The following is a 19,679-nucleotide window of genomic DNA, read 5'->3' as shown; positions in this document are numbered from 1 at the left end:
TCATACCTATGGACAATTTGGAGTCGCCTCCAAATTATTAGCATTAGCATTATTAGCATTAAATTATTAGCATTTTCTCCGGAGTCCCCGGAGAAAACCCACGCATGCACGGGGAGAACATGCAAACTCCACACAGAGATGGCAGAGGGTGGAATCGAACTCAGGTCTTCTAGCTGTGAGGTCTGCGTGCTAACTACTAGACCCACCATGCAGCCGGACATTGACTTTACCTGCGGCTAATTAGTCAGAGTCATTAATTCCTTCCAGAAGGTCCGACTCAAACCAAAATGGACTCTAACCAAGGCATGTTTGTAAATCCATTTCATCTGTTCCAGACAGCCCCATGGATGTTAACCGAAAAAAGTGCTAACCGGGGGGCAGACGTTAACCGAGGTACCGCGGCGTTTAAAAACATTTTCTTTGCGTGTTTTGAACAGCGCCCCCTGCAGGTCGCAGTGAGCTGGACGAGCTGCAGGAGGAGGTGCTGAGGAGAGCCAAGGAGGAGGAGCGGCAGCGCCAGCAGGAGAAGGAGAGGGAGGCCGCGCTCGGCTTCAACCCCCGCCCCAGCAAGTACCTGGACCTGGACCAGCTGCAGATCCAGGGTACACGCAGACGCACACTCAGCAAAATGCATTGACAAACCGGAATGTTCCTCATTGATTGGCTGAAAGGAAGGACTCAGCCTGACACAATAGAGAAAAATCTCTGTGGCCCCGCCCCTTCATATATGTGTCCAATCCTGTGCTGGCATTTTTTAACATGTTATTGACCACATGTTGTCGTGGGTGTGTGTGTGTTTTAAAGGTAAAGGTGACAACCTGGAGCAGTGCCTGTCGGAGGCGGAGCTTCTGCTGGACCAATCGGTGCACCTGGAGCAGGCGGGTGAGGTCGCCGCTGCCCTCTCTGCCGTCAACGAAGCCGTGTGTAAGCTCCTCCCCTCTCATCACCATGTAAAAATAGAGCTCCGCCCACAGGCGGGTGACTTGTGGTGACGTCGGCTGCATTTCATCATATGTCATATAAAATTTTCACACATCATACTTTTTTTTTGAGACTCTTATTTTGAAGTTTTTTGCATGACATCATGTTCTTTTCTGCATCCTTCTTTTCTTTTTGTCCCTTATGAGTTCTTTGCTTGTTTTCTTTTTCCTTTGCTCAATTCCTATGTTGCCCCGCCTCCCCCGCCTGTAGCCAAATTACGTCCTGCGAGCGAGGGCGGAGCTAGTTTTCACAGCCGGCTGCAGCGTTGCATGAGGAGAGGCCGCAGCATGCAGCAACGTCTGCAACTGCAGCGGCATCACAATCACCATCATCTTCATCAAGCTGAGCAGCAGCAGCAGGAGGGGCGACAGCTCCTGGAACAGCCCAGGTACCACCTCTCGTCTGCTCAGCCAATCAGGACTCGGAGTGGGGGTGCATACGTGAACGCTGACCGAGCTCATATGGGAACAACATCAGAACGCACAAGTGGACCACGCCCACATGTGGACGCCCTCACGTGTTTTTCCGTCTCTCTATCTCCACAGTGAAGCGCCTCTCTCGCAGCAAGTACTTCTGACGCACAGACCGGACGGCCAATCAGCTTCCGGCCAGCACCAGCAGACTCCGCCTCATCCTCCTCGCAACCATGTCATGCCACCGGCTCCCCCGACACCCTCATCGTTCGGCTCCGCCCCCTCAGGATTACCCCTTGATGATATCAGGGTCCACGCCCCCACGCTGGTTAGCCACAGGTCACTTCCTGATTTGGACACTGTGGATCAGAACCCCCCGGGCGAGGTGGCCTCACCTAGTCTACCCGAGAAGTGGGTCGGTGCCCCAACACAAGCCCCGCCCCCCCTCCAGACGCCGTCGCCTGATGTCGCTGGCCTGATTGCACCAATGGAGCAGTTTCACCTTGGACACACACGGTCCCCTCCCCCCACCAGGAACTGGTCTTGCTTACCGCCAGACCCACCTGAAGATCGTGCCGTCAAGGCACCAGTCAACTTGTCGCCTCGGCCCCGGTCCCCGCAACCCCTGATTCGCCAAGTCGGGGTGTGGACTCCCTGTCCCGACGGCAGCAGCAGCAGCAGCAGCGTCCTGCCGGTGGAGCGCTGGGCACAGAACGTCAGTAGATACTACAGCTCCCACAATGCACCAGCACTAGCAGGAGGACTGTCTGAGCTGGACTGTCTGTACCAGGCCAGCCTGATGGCTCCCAGCGTGCAGCGACCCGGCCCGGCTGCCAGTCCGCTGCCCGGCAGAGCAGGTAAGTGCATCTTTGCTAGCTTACGAAGTATTGAAGATGTTTCTGAAACACTTTGAATTTTTGTTGGAATGGCTTGGAATAGCACCGAGGAGGATCCCATCGGGACCGGCTCGCTCCAAAACACCCACGGCCGAGATGGAGAGGAACGCCTACAGAACACCTGTCACTCTCACGACGGCCAAGGTGGATCCATCGTTCTCTCTCTCTCACACTCGTCACAACATGACTGACCTTGTCAATGACCTTGTGTCCTCAGTGGTCCGACACGGAAGATGAGAGCTACAGCGCAGAAAACCTGCGTCGGGTCACTCGCAGCCTGAGCGGCTCAGTCCCAGCCACGCTTGGCCCCGCCCCCCACAGCCGTGTAAGTGACTTCCTGGTTGCAGTGCTTCCACGCTATCATTACATCACATACGTATATATACTAAGGGTGTGGAAAAAAAAATTAATCGATACATCGATGGGCTCATTCACTGGGTATGGATGCAATTGACGGTTGAAATCGCGATCATCATCGCGATGCATTTATGGGTATCTGTAAAATATGATTCAAGCGCTGTTTTATTAATGTTCACTCCATATGCTGTTCCCCGTTATTATTTCGCGTTTTGTATTGAATACAGACGGAAGCCGTGAGGCACGTACAACTACTATTAAAAGAACATGGACGTTATATATTCTATATTTAACCCCCCCCCAACGTGTAAATGGTATGTTTGGAAACACTACGGATTCTCAAAGAACGGCAGAAAGCTCGACAAAATGTCCGCCATTTGCAAAGAATGCTGCAAGAAGCATGCCATCCATAGGTATGAATGTGAGTGTGAATGGTTGTTTGTCTATATGCGCCCTGCTTCTCGCCCGAAGACAGCTGGGATAGGCTCCAGCGCCACGACCCTGGTGAGGATAAGCGGTAGAAAATGAATGAATGAATGAATGAATGAATGAATGATTATTATTACGATCAGGAGAACCAGACTACAGAGGGGTTGGAGCTACTTGTTGTGGCCCAGAAAGGTGCACTGCATTCGGGTACACACTCCATAACGCCACGGAGGTCTCTGACCAACATTTTGCACTTCTCAAACACCACGACGCTGGCGTTTCAGGTGGCTGATGACAGGCCGTTAACATCATAGGCAGGATAGGATAGGGGCGTGCTTGATTTGCTCGCCATTTGATGTGACGCCACTTCAAACAGCGCACCATCGACCAAACAATTTTCTACCTTTTTAATGTTTTTATTTGATTTCTTTCACCTTTATGTTTCTCTTTGTCTTCCTCCATCACCGCCTGCTCCTCTTCCTCACGCCCACCTCCCCCAGCACTCGTCTCTGTCCACACACTCTTCCACCCTCCTCCGTCACCCTTCCTCTTCCAGCACCGATACCTCCCACCACCTCCTCCGTCACTACGGCCCTCCACCGCAGCACACACTCCCGCTGATGTCACGCCCCACCGCCACTCGGGGACACTCAGGTAAAGGTCTGCCATCACCCCCTCACCCTCACATTAGCTCAACACCCCCCACCTCACACTAGTGAAACTAGATGATGATTATTCTGGTTTCTATGGTGATTGAAAGAAGTTCTTCCTCAGGTTGGACACCCCAGCAGGAGGCCATTGTTGTTGCTGACAGGCTTGAAGGAGTCAGCATGAGTTACGGGACTCTTCCCCGCGCTCCTCGTCGAGCTCAGGACGTCTCTTCCACCTCATCGTTCCCCAGCGAGGTCAGAGGTCAGGCTCCTCCAGCAGTAATTCCACAGAGTCTTTACGCCACCATGTCCCGCCGCCCCTGTCGCCCCGCCCTCACTAACGGCCACCACCGGCAAGCATCGCTGCCGCCGTCTCTCTCTGCCGCGCCGCGCCCAAGACCGGGAGGGCCGAGCCCCGCCCAGCCACTGCGCCTGGACATGCCACCAGAGGGCGACTGGCGGCGCCAGGCGGATCCCACCGCCGCTCGCCACCGCCAGATGCCCCCGCAGCTCTGCTCGCTGTGCCGTCTGCTTCCCGCCGAGCCGCCCCGCCACTTCTGCTCCTCCTGTGCCTCCTATGTGGCTCGTTGCCGCCCCGCCCGATGAGCACGTCTCGCCGCAACGGCACTGGACCAAGAGTCAATTTGGGAATGTCGCACATCCTGCGCCGCCTGCTAGCGTTTGTAGCGTTCTTTCTATTTCAAATGTGCCTACGTCCGCCTCCTCATCCTCACGGATGAAGAAGACAAGAATATTCCACGTGAAAGTATTTATTTGCTTTATTTAGGCTTGTGCGTAGAACTATCAAAGCTATCTGCCTGAACTGAAATAGTTGATCAAGTTAGAGCGTGAAGAGTTGCAGCTAATATTTAGCATGTTTTTCCTTATATAGCCTTTAACTTGACCTACGTAGAAACAGAAACATAGATGCACACACTGTCTTTAACGCTAACGCAGCGTTATGCGTTGAAAGCAGCTTTGCGGTACCGTGACGCTTGCTGACGTCGTCCATGCAGCACACTTGGGTGAGCAGAAACAATTGGCAACAATGAACAGGAAGATTGTTTCTTTTAGTCCAGTGAAGAGATGTCAAGTACTTGTTCTATTTTTGATGCTTATTTTTCTACTTATAGAATTAACATTAAATGTTTCAAGGAAAAAAAAATGTCTGATCGTGTTCCCTGTTAGCGAAATGTCATAGCATCCCTTGTTGTGAACAAACAAGATAACTGTTTTATTTAAATATGTAAAATTTGTACATAAATATATAAGCATACATTTCAGGTATACAGCAAATGTCTGTTGACGTTTACAGAGGCTGCTCAGCAGATTAAACTCTTCTACTGTCAACATGAGTTAAAATCGATAAAAATGATGAATTTATCACTTTACAGTTAATTATTATATAACCAATAGCGAGGAATGATTGAAGGCTGTGTCTTTAAACGGCGTATTTTTTCTACCCAAACTTTATTTTGCGAACACAAGTTGCAGTGGACTGTAAATACCCGGATGTGGTGCTAACGATCGCCATATTGGCGACAGAAGTGATGGAAAGTAGTTGAACAAAAGACTGTAAATAGGCGATGGTCATTTCCGGTAAGTGTACAGTGAGAGTAACGGAACGTAGTACTCACAGTACACACAGTATACTTATTGAAGTGTACTCACAGAAGAACAGTAAACCCTCGTTTATGGCGGTTCATTACTTCCGCGATATGAATTAATGTTAACTAATACTTACTCGTAGTTAGCGCATACAAAATCCATGTAACTTACTAAATATGTTTATTAAATGGGTTTATACTTTATAAAAGTCATGTTGACGTAAAATAACACATAAAATAGTCCCATTTACACTGCTTTTCTTTGTTAGACTACGGCATCCCTGCAGGGAAATACAACACAAGGGCTAGCTAGCATCGCAACCTAAGTAGTTCACCTCTCCAATTTATGTAGTCTAAAGTTTAGAAAGTATATCAAACGGAGTGGGGAGGAAGGACAAAGAAACCACAACCATTTCCGCACGGATTGAGTGGAGAACCTTTTTTTTAATACTCGATATAAACCATGGCATGCCGGCTGGGCTAGGCTAGGCTATGCTAGCTTTGTCGCCCTCACAATGCAGTAGTGGTGTATCGCTAATGAACGAACGGACTGACTCGACACGGCTGACCGGGTCTATGCACAGCAATCTTAACGACCGAAGTGAACGAAATGAACGGATCTTTTTACTGAAGCAACTGGAATGATACGGTTCACTGAAATGAACGGTTTTGCCCACCACTACCATGCAGTGTGAAAGGTAATGTAATCCGATATCATGTCTCATAACATTACTGAACACTAATATTGCAATCTTTTTAAACTTATAATAGGCCAGCCAACCACGAAAGTTTTTTCTTATTAAAAAAACAGCCGATATAGCGAGAGATTACTCTGTTCTTTTTTAGACACAGCCAAGGAAAATAGGTTGATGTATTTGATGAGTTTTATATTTAAAGTTGTGTTATGTTCATGTTTGTGACAGAACAACGAAATTGTAAAGTTCATTCGCTCCGCAAGTGACGTCATCTTCTGTTCTCAGTGTCTTTGCCTCTGATTGGCTCACAGCACCCTCAAGTGTCCCGGCGTAACAGCAGCACAGTAAAGGCGTTGTCTGTAGACTCCTCCCACTCCCCGCCTCTGAACACCAGTCTCAGCTCCTCCCCCTTCCTGAGCCTCAGGCTGGCGGTGTGAGTGGCGGGCCGTGACGCCGCCCCCTTCTGGAGGAGCATCCCCCTCAGCGCTCCCGAGGGGCTCCTCAGCTCCAGTCGGGCGCTTCGCGGCCTCACGTCCGACGTGAGCGCGAAGGCGTAGATGCCGTCCTCAGGGGCAGTGAAGGTGCCGCTGCGGGGGTCAAAGTGTCCTCTGTTGAGAGACGCGTTGAACGTGAGGATGCCGTGTGACGATTTGTGAGGGGAGCCGGCCAGCAGCAGTACGGTGGTCTGTGATTGGCTGAGAACGTCTGCGGAGAGAGAGGATTTGGTCATGTCACGTTTGGACATAATCGACAGCTCCAGTCCTCACCTGCGGATTGCCTCCTGCTGCGATGACGTCCGCCTCGCTGCTTCTTCTTGCTGAGCAGCTCCCAAACTTTGTCCAGCTCCAGCGTGGCGTCGCTCCTCTCCAGCACGTCGCCGTTGCTGAAGATGCTCTTGAACGTCCTCAGATGTTCCTCCAGGCCTCTCTTCAGCCGCGACACCTCCGTCTGAAGGGCCGCCTCCTCGGTACGGAGGCAGCAAGGTTCCTCCTGCAGGCTCAGCATCTTCAGCTTCAGCTCGTCCACGCTCCTCTCCAGCTTCCATAGGTCGCTGCCGTCTCCGTGCTGCAGATGATGCTCCCGAGGACCTGCCATGCCCACGCCCGACCAGGAAGACGGCTGGTCTGCTGAGGGAACTTCATCCCGACTTCCTGCAACATGGAGAACAAAGTGAAGTTATTCCAGTTACCCGGATGGTGAGCATTGCGTGTGTACCTGGCTTGTTGCCTAGCAACAAGCTGAGGCTAAGGTTGTGTCCTTGGAGCTGCTCCTGCAGGAGCCTCAGCTGCTCCTTCAGGGCGGGGATCGAGTGGGCCTCCTGGTCCTGGAGGGGCCACTCCAGGAACTCCAGCACCTCCTCCCCAAGCAGGAGCTCCAGCACGTCGCTGTGGCGAATGGCGTCCTTCAGTAACGAGTTGAAGGATCCAGACAGACGTTTCATCTCCTCCGTCCGCTTCCTGTCTGCCTCCTTCAGGCGCGACATCTCCGCAGTTGCCTCCTCCAGAGCGCTGCTCACTCGGGTCAGGACCTGGTCCAGAGTCCTGGTCCTGGCCTGGTCTGATGCTAGAGACTCCTTTACCTGCCGGAAGAGTAAGAAGATGTTCAAGGTTGCGTTGAAGACTTAGTGGAGGTCCTCTTGTTCTCATCACCTGCTGAAGGCCTCGCTGGACCGCCTCCACCGCCGGCTCCCAGTCACCGGCCCCGCCCCACTGCCCCACCCCTCCCTGCTTGTCTTCATCCAGAGCTAGCCGGTTCTCATTGGCCAGCTCTGTCACGTTGGCCACACCCCTCTCCAGTGCGGCCACGGCGTCCTTGAGGCGGAGACAGTCGCATTGTGTGGCGTTGTGTTTGTAGAGGACGGTGTAAAGATAGTCCACGTCCACGTCCATCTCCTGCAGACGCTGGCCCTGCTGGCTCAGGTTGCCCGCCAGCTCGTCCACCCGGCTCAGCACCACCACCTTGGCCGCTTCCACCTCCAGGCCCGTCTCCATGAACTGGACCTGGCTGGTCCTGGCCGTCTGGTTGATCCGCTCCCCCAGCGCCTTCAAGTCCCGCTTCAGCTGCTGGACGCTGCCCGACGTCACCTCGGTGTACTCCATCAGCTCGCCCACCTGACCACACAAGACATGTCTGCACTAGCCCCGCCCTCAGGAAGACAGCCAATCAAGCGTATTTTCTGGCTGCGATGACACCAGAAGCCTGAGGAGGGCGCCAGAGCAACAAACCTTGACTGTGTTGTTCACCACCATGTTGTCCAGACGCTCAATGGCCTCCCACACTGCAGGGGACGTCTGGGCTACCTGGGGGGGCCACTCTTGCTGGCCCTCCAGGGGCTTGTCCTGGTCCTGGTCCTGGTCCTGGTCCTGGTCTTGGTCCTGGTCCTGCTTCAGCCCAGCCAATGTGGTGTTCATGGCCTGCAGGCTGACCTGAGATCAGCCAAATCATGCCGAGACATGTATTATTTGAAAAGAAATACTACTTACAAAAAATACAAACATAAAATAGTAATTGTTTAAAGTAGTTTCAAAAGTGCTTGTTTATGAAGTAATTGTGTCAAACTACTATACTACTATATTACTAAGTAATTTAAAAGTAGTAGTACTTTAAAAAGTAGCATTTTAAAACAGTAAACTAGTTTAAAAATCATAAAATATTGGTAAATGTGCTAGTGATAAAAGTACTAGTATAAAAAGTGGAAAAGTAACTAGAACCTTTTCATTTGTATGTTTTTCATTAGTGTTTTTACAAGTACTACAAAAATAGTGTATTCGTGAAAATAGGAACTAGGAACTAGGAAAAAGGAACAAGTACATGTGCAAAAGTAATAGTTTAAAAATTGTTTTAAAAGTACTGGTTTTAAAAGTCGTAGTTCAAAAGTACGATTAAGTAATTATAAGTATTTGTGAAAAAAAGTACTTGTTTAAAATTGTTTTAAAAGTACTAGCAAAAATGTAGTAATTTAAAAAGCAGTAGTTTAAAAAGTACTTGTTTAAAAGTACGAGTGAGTTTACTAAAGTAAAATATATTTTAAAATGTGCGAGTGAAAAAAGTGTTTATTTTAAATAGTTTTTAAAGTTGTAGTGAAGACAGCAGAGGTGGTAAAGTACCAATTAAAATTGTTTAAAAAGTACCAGTGAAAAAGTGCTAGCTTAAAATGGTTTTAAAAGTACTGGTTTAATAACAGTAGTCTAAAAGTAGTAATGAAAAAAGATCATTTAAAAAGTCAAAAACAGTTTCTAAAGTACTAATGAAACAAGTACTTGTTCAAAATAGTTTTAAAAGTACTAGTGGACAAGGTAGTACTTCAAAAATAGCTTAAAAAGTAAAGTAAAAGTACTTTAAAAATGTTATTAGTAAAAACAACACCAGTACAAAAAGCAGAAGTACTTGTTTGCAGTAGTTGTGAACGTACTACTCCACACATACTCCAGAAAAAAGTAACTGTAAAACAGTTAAAAAAGTACAAGTGAATAAGGTAAAAAGTTGAGGTGAAAAAGTAGTTAAAATGGTTGAAAAAAAAGTACAAATGAAAAAGTACTGATTCAAAATAGTTTAAAACGTACTGTTGGATCATGTACTAGTTTAGAAATAGAATTAGTACTAGTTTAATAATAGTAGTTTACAGTGTACATGTGTAAAAGTACTTTTTTTACAATAGTTGTACAAAAGTACTACTTTGACACAACTGAAAAAAGTAATTGTTCAAAACCGTTGACAAAGTACTAGTTTAGGATGATTGACAAAGTACTAGTTTAAAATGGTTTAAAAAGTAGTGTTGATAGTTGAAGATGTTTGAAGGAGTCGTGTATAAAGTGCATGAGGTAGTAGTATTTGAAGTAGTGGTGTTGACCTGCATGATCTTGTGTTGTCGTTTGAGTTTGAGGTCGATGTCGGTCTTGAATGCGGTGATGTTGTAGTGCAGCATTGCATGCTGGGAGTGCAGCCTTCCTTCCAAGTCGGCACGCTGGCTGTCCATCTGTCGCTGCAGCGCCCCCATTTGGTGGAACACCCGGTCCACTTTGTCTTCCAGCCGCCCTTCCTCCTGGTCCTCCTCCTCGAGTGCCTCCTGCTGGCCGCTCTTCAGCCGGTCCAGGTCCCGGGCCAGGGCGCCCACTTGCCGACTCAGCTGCTCCAGCGAGCGGTTGAATCCGTCCAGGGTCGGCTGCAGCTGAGACACCAGTAGCGCCATCATGTGAGGAAGAGGCAAAGCACCTGGAACGTCGGGAAAGGTGAGCACCTCCGCCTCGTCTGCACCTGGAATCACATACCGTATACGTAATAAACGCTCACAAAGTACTAGTATTAACATTGTGTACTTACACTTAAGAGTGCATAAGTGTACTGAGAAGTACAGCAAAATGCAGTGTACCCCCTTCATCTCCCCACCCGACCCACCACTGCCACAGATAGATTACAGTCCTGTGGAAACACTGCCAACATGCTGCACATCGACACACAGAGACAGGACAGGAAGTTGGGGCTCACCTATCTAGTAAGCGTCATGGTGATTTATGGCCACTTCCTGTCCACGGAAGAAGCCTTTTTGTGTGTAAACATCAGCATGGCCTTATAAAGTCAGAGTTCCAGAATACGTAGTAGGCGTCTTTTAAGAACGCCAGTGGGGTGATTTGTTCTGGGAAAGATTGTTCGCGTTTAAAATAAGATGTTGGGGTTTTTTGTTGGGCGCGGCGAAGGGTCCTTGAACACTTTTGTACGCTTCACAGGAAGTCAGAGTTCAAACAGGATTTGATGGATAAAAAGCAGGAAATGTGAAATAAAAATGAGATAAGAGCGCCACAGAAAAAGTCCCTGGGAGGATGATGTCACGCCGGCCTGTCACTGGGGTCCAAAGTCAGAGGCGAGTGTGGGAAACAAACACAGGAAGTGATGTCATTTACCATCTCACACACACACATAGACACACTGGCATTGTGCTAACTCATTTTAGTCAGGCACTGTAAAATACATGTTAGCATCATGCTAATGCCATGTCAACATTATGTTAATGTGCTGACATCATGCTAACATCGTATTAATGTCATGCTAAAAAGGTGTTTGTCATACTAACATTGTGCTAACATTGTGTTGATGTCATGCTACCATTGTGCTAATGTCATGCTAACATGCTGTTGTCATGCTAACTTGTGCTAATGCCATGTTATAATCGTGCTAACTTCAGGCTAATGTCATGCTAATGTTATGCCAACATTATGTTGACAGAATGCTAACATTGTGCTAACACCATGCTAACATCATTCTCACATTGCGCTAAGGCCAGGCTACCATCGTGCTAACATTGTGCTAATGCCATGTTACCATCGTGCTAACTTCAGGCTAATGTCATGCTAATGCTATGCTAACATCATGCTGACCGAATGCTAACATTGTGCTAACACCATACTAACATCATTCGCACATCGTGCTAAGGCCATGCTACCATCGTGCTAACATTGTGCTAATGTGAGGCTAACATCATGTTAACATTGTGCCAACGCCCTGCTAACATCATTCTAACATTGTGCTGGCGTCATGCTACGGTCACACTGACAGAATGCTAACAAAGTGCTAAGGCCATGCTACCATCGTGCTAACATTGTGCTAATGTGAGGCTAACATCATGCTAACATTGTGCCAACGCCCTGCTAACATCATTCTAACATTGTGCTGGCGTCATGCTACGGTCACACTGACAGAATGCTGACATTGTGCCAAGGTCATGCTACCATCGTGCTAACATTGTGCTAATGTGAGGCTAACATCATGCTAACATTGTGCCAACGCCATGCTAACATCATTCTAACATTGTGCTGGCGTCATGCCACGGTCACACTGACACAATGCTAACATCGTGCTAACATTGTGCTAATGTGACGCTAACATCATGCTAACATTGTGCCAACGCCATGCTAACATAATTCTAATTGTGCTGGCGTCATGCTACGGTCACACTGACAGAATGCTAACATCGTGCTAAGGCCATGCTACCACCGTGCTAATAATGTGCAAACATCATGCTAACTTCATGTTAGAGTCACAGCTAGCTCAAAGCAGCTATTAAGCCTTTAACAGCCTTCCCAGAAACGCACTCCTGTCATACCTACTGTACCTTAGTCATGTAGGAAAATACAAACAAACACACTTCCTGCAGAGGAAATCCTCTCTTTCTTCTCTCTCTCTCGCTCTCTCTTGTGTGTGTGTGTGTGTCTGCCCAATGACTTGGCAGATTGTTCAGTCTTCATGTATCGTTACAGTAATAACGTACTTCAAATGCTTCAAAATCAAACTACACTCACCGGGAAAGGGATGCTTTTGCTGCTCATGTGTGACGGCATCATGATGGACATGGTCCCCATTCTGGACACGTATGGGATGCTGGACATTAATAGGATGCTGACCACGAAGGGGATTCTGGGCATGGTCCTGATGCTGGACATTAATAGGATGCTGAACACGAAGGGGATTCTGGGCATGGTCCTGATGCTGGACATAGTCTTGATGCTGGACATTAATAGGATGCTGAACACGAAGGGGATTCTGGGCATGGTCCTGATGCTGGACATGGTCCTGATGCTGGACATTAATGGGATGCTGAACACGAAGGGGATTCTGGGCATGGTCCTGATGCTGGACATGGTCTTGATGCTGGACATTAATAGGATGCTGAACACGAAGGGGATTCTGGGCATGGTCCTGATGCTGGGCATTAATAGGATGCTGAACATTAATGGGATGCTGGACATGGTCCTGATGCTGGACATGGATGGGATGCTGGGCATGGAAGGGATGCTGGACATGGTCCTGATGTTGGACATGGTCCTGATGCTGGACATTAATAGGATGCTGGACATGGTCTTGAGGCTGGACATGGACGGGATGCTGAACATGGTCTTGAGGCTGGACATGGACAGGATGCTGGACATTAATCGGATGTTGGACATGGTCTTGAGGCTGGACATGGACGGGATGCTGGACATGGTCCTGATGCTGGACATTAATAGGATACTGGACATGGTCTTGAGGCTGGGCATGGAAGGGATGCTGAGCGTGGTCCTTATGGGGGACGTGACCGGGATGCTGGATGTGGTAGCGATTGGGGGCGTGGGCCTGCTGTGTGCTGTGGGCGGGGCGTGTGGCGTTTTGTGGCGTGTTGACTGACCCCTGGTGGTCGTTCTGCTCACTGTTGGGGTCTCCTTGCTGTTGCTGCACGCCTGAAAGACAAGACATGTGATCAAAGATAAGACTATTGCATCACTGCACACTCACCATTTTGAGTGTGAACACAACCACACTTGTGCACTCCAATGACTAAGTATGCAAGTGCACCCTTGAGCAAGGCACCCTGTCCATAATATTAGGGTTACCTGCAGGACGTACATGAGATGTTGTGACAGCTTCCAGCCAAACATTTCACGCTTGACTCAACCCGACTAGTTCTTCCACAACCTTCCTGGAGGTTGGCACGTGGCTCCTCCATGAACTCTACTTGCTTTCGGCAGAATAGAATGTTTGGAGGAAGAAATGGCGCCCTTTGCACCTTTCCGTCTGCCGGGCGGACTCTCAAGTCCACGTTTGGCCGGGTCGCTACAACATGAACTTCCTGTATTAGCAATGGCTGCAACCTTCCACCTGCAGTCTGACTGCATCAACCTCCCCCAGGGTGGGGCTGTGTTTACAGGACGGAAGCAGGGTGGGTGGGGGGGTTTAGACCAACTTTCCTCCCAGGGGGAAAGTCAGAGGTGTTGGCTTGGACCTTGTTCTGAACTGACCTCACTCAGGAGCTCACAGCGTCCTCACTTTGTGAGTGTGTGTGTGTGTGTCACAGCTGATGTTTGCTAATCAGAACCAGTCTCAGGTCCAACCAACCAGGTTAAAGAATGAAGTTAGGCTGATACCGGCATTGTGGAGACCTCCAGGAGCACCGTCAGCTTTGAGTTCTCCAATCAGAGTCGAGCTTCCTGAGTGTGACTGCGCCTCAGCGACTATAAAAAGAACAAACAAAAAAACAAACAACACGTTGGCATTGCCGTGCAGCCCACCTTCTAAATACAGATTTTTTTAATTATTAGAGCCCTCCAGACATGAAATAACATCCCTATAGTCACCTTTATGCTCCTGTTACGCAATATAGTAGACATAATTCCAGAAAATAAGACATAAAACACATAGACAACTTCATTACGACTATCTAAACATGGATTATAACATTAATCTATTCATCCGTTTTCTATGCCGCTTATCCTCATTAGGGTCGTGGTTATGCCTATCACAGCTGTCTTCAGGCGAGAGGCGAGGTACATCCTGGACTGGTCACCAGCCAATCACAGGGCACATATAGACAAACAACCATTCACACTCACATTCATACCTATGGACAATTTGAAGTCGCTAATTAACCTAGCATGTTTTTGGAATGTGGGAGGAAACCGGAGTACCCGGAGAAAACCCACGTATGCACGGGGACAACATGCAAACTCCACACAGAGATGGCCGAGGGTGGAATTGAACCCTGGTCCTCCTAGCTGTGAGGTCTGCGTGCTAACCACTCCACACCGCCGTGCAGCCCACCTTCTAAATACAGATTTTTTTAAATTATTAGAGCCCTCCAGACATAAAATAACACCCCTATGGTCACCTTTATGCTCCTGTTACGCAATATAGTAGACATAATTCCATAATATAGGACATAAAACACATAGACAACTTGATTACAACTATCTAAACATGGATTTTAACATTTATCCTTCCATTGGTTTTCTATGCCGCTTATCCTCACTAGGGTCGTGGTTGTGCCTATCACAGCTGTCTTCGAGCAAGAGGCGCCTGTTGGCCAATATAGTAGATTTAATAGTTGAAAATAAGACATAAACGACATGTTTACGACTTCTTACAGGCTAAACGTCCAAAATCAGCACCATGACGGACTGGTGGGCCACTTTTTTATTTTTGTCTCACTGTCCAAAATCAGCACCATGACGGACTGGTGGGCCACTTTTTTATTTTTGTCTCACTGGCTTGAAAATGGACGTCCTCCTTCTGGGGTCCACCAAACAACATTTTTCCCACAAGGCAAGTGTGGACTAAATAAACGTCCTGCTTGTCCCACATAGACTCCAGCGGGGGCGCAGGAGAATAATATAAGTTAAAAATAGAAGCAGATTCAAAACAAAAGTTCTGTTGGCCTTTTTTAGCTTCTTGGACCAGGGGCAATACTAGGCTCTGAGGACACGGGGGGGCTTAGCCCACTGGAGATGCACAGGGTATGAATGAATGAAGTAGACATTCAAAAAAATCCAAAAAACAAATAAGGAACAAGAACCGGGATATAACTTTCCCACTTTTGGACAGATTTAGTAGAGATACTCAATTGTTTTAGGCCACCATCAATGATATCAATGATATAATAATCATTATTATATTATTAATTAGCCTATTATTATTACTATCATTATTAGTCTTCTTCTGATTATTACTACTACTACTACTACTACTACTACTAGTAGTAGTATTAGTATTAGTATTAGTATTAGCTAGTATTAGCCTGCTTATTGGCTTGCTTATTGGCTTGCTTATTAGCCTGCTTTTGCCCTATTATATGAAATTTGTCAGAAATTTGTAAAAAAAATAATTTAATTTAATTTAATTTAATTTAATTTAATTTAATTTAATTTAATTTAATTTAATTTAATTTAATTTAATTTAATTTAATTTAATGTCCCACATAGACTCCAGCGGGGGCGCAAAAAATAATTAAATTAAATTAAATGTAATTTAATTAAATTTAATTTAATTTAATTTAATAAAAATTTATTAATTTAATTAAATTTAATTAAATTTAAATTTAACTAAATTTTTAATTATTTTTTTTTACAAATTTCTGACAAATTTCTGACAAATTTAATTTAATTTAATTTAATTTAATTTAATTTAATTTAATTTAATTTAATTTAATTTAATTTAATTTAACTTAATTTAATTTAATTTAATTTAATTTAATTTAATTTAATTTAATTTAATTTAATTTAATTTAATTTAATTTAATTTAATTTAATTTAATTTAATTTAATTTAATCATCTAATGACGCCACTGTCTTGGACCACGCAAGTCAAAACGAAAATGACATCCCTCCTTTAAATGAATAATTCAGAAATAAATTATGGATTTATTTGAATTAATAATGGATTTAATTAATACATGAATGAAAAGTCTTGTGTCTTTGTGCTATGATATGAAATACACTACGTTTATTAATTAATTAATTTAATTTACCAGACACACTACACAAAGTATCGAACACAAAGTATCGACATATACACTTACTGTACTGTATACTAACGGGCTCAATACAGAACCTTGAGGAGCCCCGCAGTTGACATTGCTGTCCAATGTCAGCAAATTCAAGTTCATTGGACAAATAATTTTCACAGTAAAGAGATGAAGCATCAGCTTCATCTTGTTGCCATGGTGATGACTCACCAGTGTCGTCACAGTTGTCCCCTCCGTGTCCTGGACAGCATCTCCACAAGAGAGCTGTGAACGTCTTCTGCTTCTGTCTGTAGAGCGGCCGAGTGGACAGCTTGTACCTACACACACACACACACACACACACATTGCAAATGTACAACTTAAATCTTGCAAAAAATGTGTGTAGTAGTACTACCTACTAGAGTACTAGAAGCACAGTATTGACATTGTCATGTTGATGACTCACATGATCAAATGGCAGTCGGGTGTTCCGCTAGGACAGGGACTTTGGGATTTGATGGTGTACTTCTCCGTCCCACACGCCACCGCCATGCTGACCACACGCTTCTGCACAAACGCACACCAGTTTCTGCAAACACGCACACACACCCGATGGCCTTTTTAGATGTGATTATTTGTTACAAATGTCAATAAAAGTACCGTTTATATGTTTGCACAGCTTGGTGAGTGATGAGAGTTTTCCCTCAGCTCGTGTTTTGGAAAAGAACACACCATACCGTCACACCATTGTTCCTTTCCCTTCCTGTAGGGGGCGTGGCAGGGCAGTCCCACACTTGAACCAGACTAATACATGAGCAGGAGGGAAAGGAATTTCAAAATAAAGTAAGGATGTAAATCAGTGCGTTGAGGCAGTGACATTACACTTATGGACCTGTGTAAGTGTGCAAGTGCGCCAGTAACGTCACACGTATGGACTTATGTAAGTGTGCCAGTGTGCCAGTGACATTACACTTATGGACCTGTGTAAGTGTGCAAGTGCGCCAGTAACGTCACACGTATGGACTTGTGTAAGTGTGCCAGTGTGCCAGTGACATTACACTTATGGACCTGTGTAAGTGTGCAAGTGCGCCAGTAACGTCACACGTATGGACTTGTGTAAGTGTGCCAGTGTGCCAGTGACATTACACTTATGGACCTGTGTAAGTGTGCAAGTGCGCCAGTAACGTCACACGTATGGACTTGTGTAAGTGTGCCAGTGTGCCAGTGACATTACACTTATGGACCTGTGTAAGTGTGCAAGTGCGCCAGTAACGTCACACGTATGGACTTGTGTAAGTGTGCCAGTGCTCCAGTGACATTACACTTATGGACCTGTGTAAGTGTCCAAGTGCGCCAGTGACGTCACACATATGGACTTGTGTAAGTGTGCAAGTGCTGCAGTGACATTACACTTATGAACTTGTGTAAGTGTGCAAGTGCACCAGTGACGTCACACGTATGGACTTGTGTAAGTGTGCCAGTGCGGCAGTGATGTCACACGTATGGAATTGTGTAAGTGTGCAAGTGCTGCAGTGACATTACACTTATGAACTTGTGTAAGTGTGCAAGTGCGCCAGTGACGTCACACGTGTGGAATTGTGTAAGTGTGCAAGTGCTGCAGTGACGTCACACGTATGGACTTGTGTAAGTGTGCCAGTGCGCCAGTGACGTCACACGTATGGACTTGTATAAGTGTGCAAGTGTAGCAGTGGAATTACACTTATGGACCTGTGTAAGTGTGCAAGTGCGCCAGTGACGTCACACGTATGGACCTGTGTAAGTGTGCACGTGCGCCACTGACGTCACACTTATGTACCTATGTAAGTGTGCAAGTGCACCAGTGACGTCACACGTATGGACTTGTGTAAGTGTGCAAGTGCGCCAGGGACATTACACTTATGGACCTGTGTAAGTGCGCTAATGCGGCAGTGACATTACACTTATGGACCTGTGTAAGTCCTGTGTAAGTGTGCAAGTGCGTCAGTGACATTACACTTATGGACCTGTGTAAGTGTGCAAGTGTGCCAGTGACATTACACTTATGGACCTATGTAAGTGTGCAAGTGCACCAGTGACGTCACACGTATGGACTTGTGTAAGTGTGCAAGTGCGCCAGTGACATTACACTTATGGACCTCTGTAAGTGCGCTAATGCGGCAGTGACATTACACTTATGGACCTGTGTAAGTCCTGTGTAAGTGTGCAAGTGCGTCAGTGACATTACACTTATGGACCTGTGTAAGTGTGCAAGTGTGCCAGTGACATTACACTTATGGACCTTTGTAAGTGTGCAAATGCGGCAGTGACATTACACTTATGGACCTGTGTAAGTGTGCAAGTGCGCCACTGACATTACACTTATGGACCTGTGTAAGTGTGCAAGTGCGCCAGTGACATTACACTTATGGACCTGTGTAAGTGTGCAAGTGCGCCAGTGACATTACACTTATGGGCCTGTGTAAGTGTGCAAGTGCACCACTGACACTACACTTATGGACCTGTGTAAGTGTGCAAGTGCGTCAGTGACATTACACTTCTGGACCCGTGTAAGTGTGCAAGTGCGGCTGTGACGTTCCATGTATGAACCTGTGTAAGTGTGCAAGTGCATGACTTGTGTGAGCGTGTCAGGTAGCGTGGCGTGATGGGGTGGTGTGGGTGGTTGACGGGGACATGCCGGCAGTCAAAACACTTCCCGCTGGCGGTGCAGGCGCCACAGATTTGGAATGTGGGACACATCAAGTTCCTGTTTGGCTCCATGTGTCCCAAAACATTTTTTTTAGACTTGTACTGTAGGGGGCGCCCCAAAGTAACATCTATAGGTCAACATGGAAATGATAGCACGGAAAGCTGAAAACTCACCCGCTTCGGGCCGGGTAGTTGCCGCCATCTCCCAGCAGAGGGGTCTCTGTGGCGCTGACGACACCCGCTTGTCCCTCCCAGGCCTCCCCGTCTTCCTCCTGCTCCACTTCAGGGTCTCTGGCCCTCACCTCGCTGCGAGCGCCCGCCAGGAAGGCCAGAACCAGCACCAGAACCCCCACCGCCTTCATGACTGCTGAGTGGGGGCTTGCACGCCTGCCGGCTGCCTATAAAGCGCTGGAGGGAAGAGAGAGAGAGGGAGGGGGGTTGGGGAAGGCCCCGCCCCCACACTTCCTCTGCAGGATGAAGCATGTTTGGAAAAGAAATACACCTCATTGACTATAAGTCATTTTATAGGATGCACGCTTCCATTCTCCAAGCTTCTGATTGGCCACCGTTCCTCGTTTATCACCGCCACCTCCAGGGGGCGCCGGAAGCGACTGACCGAGGATTTCATTTCTTTCAACATCAGTTTCTCCTCATCAGCTGATATCCGGGAGGTCTCTTCTCCTCAGCTTAGTTCTGTGTTCCTTCCTCCTACTCCTCCTCCTC

The 19,679-nt window shown here is 47.0% G+C and overlaps 2 protein-coding genes across 8 annotated transcripts in view; one reads left to right on the top strand and one right to left on the bottom strand.

The window, feature by feature from the left end:
• LOC131104557 (inactive ubiquitin carboxyl-terminal hydrolase 54-like) overlaps positions 1–5,471 on the top strand; it is a 27,711-nt gene extending 22,240 nt beyond the window's left edge. For 2 of the 6 annotated variants that reach the window (XM_058051876.1, XM_058051869.1), the window contains exons 15-22: positions 438–602; positions 805–924; positions 1,192–1,369; positions 1,527–2,251; positions 2,334–2,434; positions 2,508–2,615; positions 3,577–3,730; positions 3,851–5,469. In XM_058051876.1, coding sequence (XP_057907859.1) covers positions 438–602; positions 805–924; positions 1,192–1,369; positions 1,527–2,251; positions 2,334–2,434; positions 2,508–2,615; positions 3,577–3,730; positions 3,851–4,332 — 2,033 coding nt within the window. In that variant the 3' untranslated portion in view covers positions 4,333–5,469. Of the gene's footprint in view, positions 1–437; positions 603–804; positions 925–1,191; positions 1,370–1,526; positions 2,252–2,333; positions 2,435–2,507; positions 2,616–3,576; positions 3,731–3,839 lie in introns of those variants that run through there. The other 4 variants (XM_058051880.1, XM_058051887.1, XM_058051894.1 and 1 more) reach the window with 4 other exon arrangements.
• Positions 4,919–19,679, bottom strand: LOC131104587 (multimerin-2-like). 2 transcript variants are annotated; one of them, XM_058051915.1, is made up of 12 exons: positions 19,459–19,679; positions 19,131–19,364; positions 16,738–16,860; positions 16,503–16,609; positions 13,921–14,007; positions 12,322–13,236; positions 9,879–10,282; positions 8,254–8,454; positions 7,678–8,139; positions 7,244–7,607; positions 6,796–7,179; positions 4,921–6,733 (listed from the first exon to the last, which is right to left on the bottom strand). In XM_058051915.1, the coding sequence occupies exons 2-12, from the start codon at positions 19,316–19,318 to the stop codon at positions 6,345–6,347; spliced, it is 3,624 nt and encodes a 1,207-aa protein (XP_057907898.1). In that variant the 5' UTR covers positions 19,319–19,364; positions 19,459–19,679; the 3' UTR covers positions 4,921–6,344. The 2 variants fall into 2 exon arrangements, with proteins under 2 accessions (XP_057907905.1, XP_057907898.1); XM_058051922.1 differs by lacking the exon at positions 13,921–14,007 and having other exon boundaries at positions 4,919–6,733; positions 19,131–19,679.

Source organism: Doryrhamphus excisus, chromosome 2 (assembly GCF_030265055.1).
Source record: "Doryrhamphus excisus isolate RoL2022-K1 chromosome 2, RoL_Dexc_1.0, whole genome shotgun sequence".
NCBI lineage: Eukaryota > Metazoa > Chordata > Actinopteri > Syngnathiformes > Syngnathidae > Doryrhamphus > Doryrhamphus excisus.
The sequence above is the reverse complement of the archived record's forward strand: the minus strand, read 5'-3'. Positions and strand labels throughout refer to the sequence as shown.

Excerpts from the sequence above, each read along its gene's own strand:
- LOC131104587 (XM_058051915.1), bottom strand. The coding sequence starts at position 19,318 with ATGAAGGCGGTGGGGGTTCTGGTGCTGGTTCTGGCCTTCCTGGCGGGC. Across the intron at positions 7,608-7,677 it reads TCCAGCGAGGCCTTCAGCAG|GTAAAGGAGTCTCTAGCATC; the intron begins GTGATGAGAACA and ends CTCTTCCGGCAG. Across the intron at positions 6,734-6,795 it reads CAGCAGGAGGCAATCCGCAG|ACGTTCTCAGCCAATCACAG; the intron begins GTGAGGACTGGA and ends CTCTCTCCGCAG.